The 7,898-nt window shown below is 43.9% G+C and overlaps 1 protein-coding gene across 1 annotated transcript in view; it reads right to left on the bottom strand.

Annotated features, from left to right (window-relative positions):
• LOC108573951 (homeobox protein homothorax) overlaps positions 1-7,898 on the bottom strand; it is a 506,295-nt gene that overhangs the window by 478,477 nt on the left and 19,920 nt on the right. The window contains exon 4 of the mRNA XM_017936443.1: positions 4,829-4,970. Coding sequence (XP_017791932.1) covers positions 4,829-4,970 — 142 coding nt within the window. The remainder of the gene's footprint in view (positions 1-4,828; positions 4,971-7,898) is intronic.

Raw genomic sequence — 7,898 nt, forward strand, 5'->3', positions numbered from 1 at the left:
ATTAAACACGGCACACCGGGACGCCGTCGAAAGGGAAATTTTCGCAGCCAGGATGGCCACGAAAACTGGGACGGTCGATCCATCTGGGGTAAAAAAAAGGGCACAACAATGCGCGTAACGCGTCGCAGCGGGACGCTGGCTGCGGTGTGTGTGCGTTGCTACGTCGCAGGCAGAAGCTCGAAGGCAACGCGCGCAAAAAGGGAGCGCGCAGGAGGAGACGGCGGGATTTTGGCCGGGCTCTGCGTGTGGAATGTATCGAGGCCCCATAGGGCACGCACGATGCGTGGACCGCGCGGGATAATGCCGGGCCCCATTGAATAGATCAATTTACAATGGCAGAAAATGAGCAGCGCTCCACCGGCTGCACGAGCACCCCTTCTCTGACCCCCACCACTCGACCCTCCGGTTAGTTCGGCCGCTTTCGCCACGGTTCGTCGCATCTCACGACTCACCGGCTGCGGTGGTCGTACCGCGACTGAGACTGCGCATGCGCCGGGTCCCGCGAGCCGGCCATCGCGCATGCGCCCGCCGCTGCCGCGCACGCAACGAAAACGAAACGCGGACGAATAATCCCGATGTTGTATATAGACGCGAGCCGCGCGCGGCCCTTTTGTCGCGCGCACCGGCCCTACTATATCTCCGTCCAAGTATCGACGGGGTGTAAAAGGGCTCCAACGACACGCCTCGAAAACCACCGCAAGAGGATTGTCACCTGCTTATCTTTTCACGTGTACTATAACCGTCTCGGTGTGCGCGTATACACACTCCCCCCCTCTCACGCTCTCGCTCTACCTGTCTCTTTCTTTCCCTCTACCATTACGGAACGACCTCCGTAAGAGACATCGGTGACGACAGGATCGATGGGAAGTAAAGAACGAGTGGGCGAGGTGGATTTGCCTATAATCGTCGGTGTAATCTGCTCGTCGACGACAGTGGACTAGCAAAATGAATTTAGCCTCGTGTACCTACTACGAGCAACGTGTGAGAAAGAAAAAGAAAACGCCGGCGTGAGAGATAAAGTGGCGCGCAGAAAATTTCATAACACCCGCGGTGTCCCTACTCGATATCAAAATTCATTATCTGTATACCGGTGAAAGAATCACCACAGAGAGAGAGAGAGAGGGGGGAACGCACATCGTAGATGGTGCACAACAGGGTAACCAGGCCTCTGTCCCCCTCGACAATTTGTTTATCCGCTCGTGGGGACGGCGCGTAATCTCTGAATTAGCGGGACACGTCCTACGGTCGAGCGCGTCACAGTCGTACACCACTTCCTCGTTTCGAAAGTTTCGCGGCTCCCCCAGAGCCAATCTTCTCGATCTCCTCGAGAAGATACGTCGGGGACAACCACGTACATAGTACCCGCTGCTTCCACGGAACAAAAAGGGAAATTAATTGCGTCGATAGCACCGGTGAAATACGAGGTTCGCGAGATACGTTTACTCTTTTCACCAGGGGGGGGAATCACCGTCGGGAGAAAGAAAGAGAAGAAACGATCGAGCTAAAGGTGTGTACATACATCTGTCCTTCTTTTCGATTTTTTTTTTTCGTCGTTTCCACTACACCCCACTCTCGACAGACCTCTTTATTCTTACTTCGTAATCCTATGTACCTTATTAAGATGCAAATGTCATGTCAATTTCGCAACAGCAACGGAGTCTCCGCGAGTGTACGGCGCGGTTGTCTCGATGCAATGTCGACACGGCGTGGATAAATAATAGGACGTTCGAGAACGGGGCGATTTAACGAGAATGAAAGACACTCTTGATCCAGCCTAGCATAAAGAACGCGATATACGAAAAATTGTTATTTTTCAAATCAGATTCGCGACAAAGTAATGACGCAGCACCGAATTAACAGCCGAGGGCCAGCTCACACACCTTATCCCAACCTCGCAACCAGGCTTAACTCTTATCGTTATCTTGACGTAGCATAGCCAAGAGCCGTGGTTCGCTACCGTGTTACCGTACACGTTCTATATTTAGGTACAACGATTGGTAGTTGATTTTGTTTTCTTTTGTTTTTTGGTTAAAGACCGAAAGAAATTCCGATAGAATCCGCAATAACTTCGCGTACACCTCTATTCGACCATGCCTATTCGTTCATCGGAATAATTAGCACGAGTAAAGACGAGTAGGAGCGTTTGCTCGAAGGCACAAGTGCAATTTTATGCAAAGATAACCCACGAACGGTGTGGCTATCTAGCTCTACGATATACATAGGCGCCGATATCCCTCAATCTAAATGTGCTGCATTCGTTTGCATCAACTAACCGCGCAAAGAACCACCAAGGCAACATTTTTATCGTCCGCACTGTCGGCTCGACTTAATCGCCTCCGCTTTGTTTCCACGGACGAAATATCCCGGTTATTCCGTGTCTTTTGCGAAATCGCGACGAGTTCTATCGTTACTGTGAGAAACAGAAACACTTTTTCTCGAGGCGCACAGAGAGAAAATCGATCGTTCGAGGCTTTGGAAGTGTGTAAGAGTCGACGACAAGTATCTGGACAATGCAATTTTTGAAATAAAGTGATAAGACACAGTTGATGAAACAAAAGCGATAAACATTGCTCGTTCTGATTGTATGCTACGAGCTTTAGACGGCCGATTTTTCGATCAATTTCATGATTTCTCTTCTAGGCGACAAGAAAAAGTACAATATCGACGCTTTGTGTAAATTTTCATTCATCTTTCGGCTGGCGTAAAGTCGAACCCCCGAACGCTCACATTTTTCTCAAATTGGCATGCCAGAAATGTTATTTTTTCCTAATTATTTCCCATTTATTTACATTTTTTCAATGGAAGAAAAATGCTAGCGCGATGCAAACAGTGGAAGAAAATAATTAACCAAAGTTACACTTTCTCGAGGATTAGTGAAGAACAGAAGCATGAGCGTTAAAGGGTTAACAAAGACTCCAAATATTTCCAACATTCACAGCTGTGTCTATGCTTTCTTCGTCTACCTTTGAAAAAACCGAGAGATTATTCTGTACCTGAACGTGCTCGGAGAAACGATCCACGCGCGCCTTTCTCGCTCAGGAGCGTAGTGGATGGCGAAACGGTGTGTTTTTAAAAGGTCCAAATCGTTTCGCGTATAGGTTCTCCGGTTACCTACGCGTGTGTCCTTGGCAGGACTCGCCTCAGGTGAGTTACCAGAGTGAGAAGCGCGACGAGGATGGAACGGAGGAGAAAAACGAGCAACGAAGAAGGAGAGAAGAAGAAGAAAGGGGGCCGCCGCGCGAACAACAATGCGAATGCGAGGTCTTCTTCCGGCTGGTTGGCCGCGTCGCCCGGAGAACACGGCCCTGAACGATCTTTCGACCGATTCTCGTCGCTGTCGTCTCCTCCGCAACTGACGAGATGGAATTCCTAAAAATAAGTCCCAACGACGACGGAGATGCCGGACCCTTAAAACTTCCATGGGTTTGGCGCAACGTTATTTCGTTTCGAGAGTCGTGACTCATTTGGAGCGGCTCGAAATTCTTTGCCTCTCCCCACGAGTGCTTGCTACTTTCCTACATTCTCTCACGAAACATTCTGTGGGATAGTGTGTTCCACGGAACTGGAAAACTGGGGGCTTCTGAATTCTCCCCTCTGACACTTTTCGAATTATCGTTAGAGAAACTCTCAAGCAACGGTTTAGGTGTCGGTTTTGTATTGGTATTTTTAGATTTCTTTTAATTATAATTGGATGATGTGTTTTTATTTCGGAGACACGGTGTATGTTAATTCTTAGGCGAGAAATTCTCGTACGAATTGAATTTTACACTAAATAATAAAGGATATCTGATTTGTTTTTTTACGGAATAATTTAACGAATGTTACACTAATAATCTTGAGTTTAACTGCATCGTAAATGCGTGCTCACTACCTGAACAAGATTCGATATAATCGTTAACTTCGTCGATAATCAATTGATGCATAATGTTCAGTGAAAATTGTCATAAAACGACTCCTTTGCTTTAATTAAGAAGCTTCGAACCGGACGATAAAATTGGCATAAAAAAACTACCGATATAATACCAGTTTCGCGATACCGCTGCATTTCACAGTGCAAACTGAAGGAAGATAAATCACACGAGCCTTCAATTACACTTCCGTCTATAAATTACTCGAATATTCATTGGAATATACGGGAACAATTTTCCCTACTCCGTACCTATTAACGATTCAGTCACTCATGAACAAGTATATCGGTGACGAGCAACCGTTTTCTTGCTCATAACCGCAATCTTAAAAGCACCTAATTTATCAATATTTAAAAATTGTCGAATGACAGTTTCTAGGCTTTCACGGCTCGATTTATTACAGTTTATAACGATCGAGGCTTGTGAATCGTTAAAAAATGATCTAATTTTTGATTTCCAACCTAAAGTAACAACGAACAAATTTTCGTTTTATTTTCCGAACTGATACTTTTATTTCTATTGTATTATTTATACCGAAAAATCATACCATCTTTATTTATTCACTCTAGCTCGTTAATTTTTAAGCACAGCGCCAAAGTGCCCAAAATTTTCTATCCAACTTAAAAAATTAACAGAAAAGGATACAATTTTTTTGATAAATCAATCAAAAAAGTATTCTTTTTCTGTCAGATCACCGAAGAGATACAACATATTTCTCGGTGTGCGGTAGAATTTCGGTAATTAGTCGATGTGTGCGGTAAGATAAAAAGGGTTAAAAAATCGCTGCTCTAGCTGACTGAAAGTGGGTCGCGCAAACAACTTCCTCGATCCTCGCGTAAACAATCAACTAAACCGCTGTGTTGTACATACGACCAATTTCGTATCCACGAGGCATTGAACTTACTGAAGAAGACACTCACCTGTTTGGAGAAGACAGCGATGTCCTCGTTGAAGCTTTCTGACGAGCACACGTCACCGCCCGCGACGCCTGGTTCGCGCGGCGTACACGTCGCCAGCTCGCACTTTTCGAAAATCAGCGCGAGAAGCGGGAACAGGGGGTGTCTGTAACAGAACAAGAGAAAGCCACAGTTCAGATAAAAGGCGACTCAGGCGAAACAACAAGATAACCAGAGGAACGGTCATCATCGCAGCCAGGCCACGGAGCACAGTTTGCTCTCTTTCTCTTTAACAAACGCAGCTTCGAGACTCCGGGCATGTTAATTAACTCTCCGTGGCCGGTCGATGAGCCCGTTTCATTTTTCGACTGGTGGCAATTTATTTCCTCGACCTTCTCTCTACACGCTCCCCGCTAAGGAACAGAGAGAGAGAGAGAGAAGGAAATGAGGAGAGGCAGCATGCAAGGATCGTGGCGTATCGGACGTGCAATAAATTAATCCCATCGATCGGTCACAGATATCGCCGATTAAAACACGATTGCGGATAAGAAGCCGCGAAAACAACGACGAGACGGTGAAAGTTCGGTTCATCATGCTGTGTATATTTGAATAAAGGCGTGTCTTACTTCGTAACGGAATTTTATGTGTTTTTTTAAACGTTCCGGGATGCTGCTGCGTTAAATTGCAAGGGAATTTTGATGAATATGCAGGTGAACTTTTTTTTTTTTATTTTCGAAGGTTCGAACGTTGCTCTTCGGGTTTATTGAAAAATATTCTTTCGTTATTTAGCGAAATATTGATAATTGAATTTTTTGTATTTATTTTTTTTTTTTTTCTTAACACTTTAGGGTTTTATATTTGTAATAAATTTGCAGGTGATCGTGGAGGTTTTTCTTTGGAAAGGTGTAGATATTGTAGAAAACTGTTTGTTTCGCTGATAAAACGCTTCTAGGAAGAAAGTCAATTTTTCCAGATTTTTCATTTGGACCACTTTCACAAATCACCGTCGCACACGCGCAAACTACATTGTTTCACACTGAAGGTTTGTTTTCAGTGAATAACGTTGCATGTATATATGGATGTGTTACTAGTTGCGCAAACATGAAATAGAGTTAATTTATGAAGTGCCTTTGAGAGTCGCTCATTGAATATGCATCAGTTGCAACAAAACATTCAGTGTATTTCAGACTGTAAATGGTTAAACAGTTACACACTCCTGTACCTTAACCCTTTCATGATGTAAGAAAACGTTGTAGAGTACGTAGAGAATAACTTAAAAAATTTCTATTTCTTCCATCGTCTTAATTATCTCCTACACACGCGCACAAACACATTCACTACTTCAAAATTATGTCACCGAACAATCAAATCTCCTACTAAATATCACCAAGAAAAAGGAAAGGGTTAATCGAACACGCTGAAATTAAACCAATCCCTCCTCTAAATTCAACCAATATTTTCCTTTCTTATCCCAAAGCAAACCCCTCGAAACCACCGAAACCACATCGAGAAAAAAAAAAAACCCAGCAAAAAATCCACCATGAAGACTGTTCCACGTGAATCCACAGTGAATGTTCACGTTGCGGTGAACCGATCGCGGTCCGACGGCGCTCGATCGCGAGGCTCTTACGATCACAGTCCATCAACGCTTTACACGCTCGTCCGATCGTTTTTTCGCCACCGGCGGCGATATTTTTCTCCGCAGCGACGCTTTTCTAATTGAGTAATTGCTCCGCGCGCGGAAACGAATGTCTTCGTCGTCGTTCGAACGAGCAAACAAGCGAACGACGAAAGAAGAGAAAAACAAGAGAAGAGGGAGAGGGAAAAAAAAAGGGGGACAAAAAAATGGAAACAGAAGGTAGCAATTAACGAAGGTGTTCGATCGGGAGTTATAAAAATTCCGCTCCGGCGATTTTCCATTCTCGCGCCACCCGTTAATTATCTCGTCGGTGTATCGACACGATCATAAACATCCGCGGTCATGCTAAATGTACTCTCTTACTTCCATTCATCTGACGAGAGAGCGAGAGAGAGAGGGACAACGACGGCCAGAGAAAAGAATGTATTTTCACGGTGTTCTCGAGCGTGTTACACACGGCGAGCGGCGCGCACGGTTACCGTGGGCATTAGGAGGATCACCGGATAAGATAAGATTAGTCGATGCAGCCAGTAAGAAGAGGGGAGTGTGTAGAAGTCTGTTCGCTTGTGATTTAAAGTACATGCACCTCGACGGTTTTTGAAAGAAAGAGAGGAAAAAAAAAAGAACACGCGTGACGATTAATTCAATCTGACGAACCTGCCGTTGCTGGTGTTTCTTGATTGCAAAGTATGACCACCTTTCGGTCTTTCGGGACTTATTAGTATCGCTAACGTAGTCCGCGTAATGAATGAATTTTTCAGGGGAAGGAAGAGGAAACGAGTGGATGTATTATATATCGTTGTTAATTAAGAGACGAGTATGAAGTTTTATTCCAATGTAGCAACGGCGTGGAGAATTTTTGGAAGCTTGTCTAACATCGTTTGGGAAAAAGTTTGTGATTTCTCTCTTTTGTGCGATTTTGCGAACGAATTTGTAGAATATTGTGAGAAACTTTAATTTTTGTAACATTGTGATTTGACACTTTGCAATCTACTGGCACCAGGTATAATGTGCATGGTAATTCTGTTCAAGTTTGATTAATATTGGAATAAAGGGAATTAACAAAAGGAGAAAAATGCAAATACATAAATTCATGAACGTTGATCATTTTTTTCCTTTTCTATATTTATTGCTAGGTAAAATAATTGCATTAGATTAATTGTTCAAACATTGTGATCTAACCCTTGCCAATTTACCGGCGCCATTCATAATACGCGCATAACTTCGTTCGACTTTCATTTATATTAAAATAAAGCAAATTAACAACTACACGAGTAAAATTCTTTTCCTTTTAAATCGAGACTTCGATCGTATCAGAAAATGCTCCGAGCGTAAAATTTCCATCTAATCTGCAATTAAAAGGATTAATTACAGCTGCATCATCGCCGATTTTTCCTTGCATCTTAACCTTAAGATAATTCTCCAGATCGATTAACATTTTTCCCATATAGAGAG

This window comes from Habropoda laboriosa, unplaced genomic scaffold (assembly GCF_001263275.1).
Source record: "Habropoda laboriosa isolate 0110345459 unplaced genomic scaffold, ASM126327v1 scaffold156, whole genome shotgun sequence".
Taxonomy (NCBI): Eukaryota; Metazoa; Arthropoda; class Insecta; order Hymenoptera; family Apidae; genus Habropoda; species Habropoda laboriosa.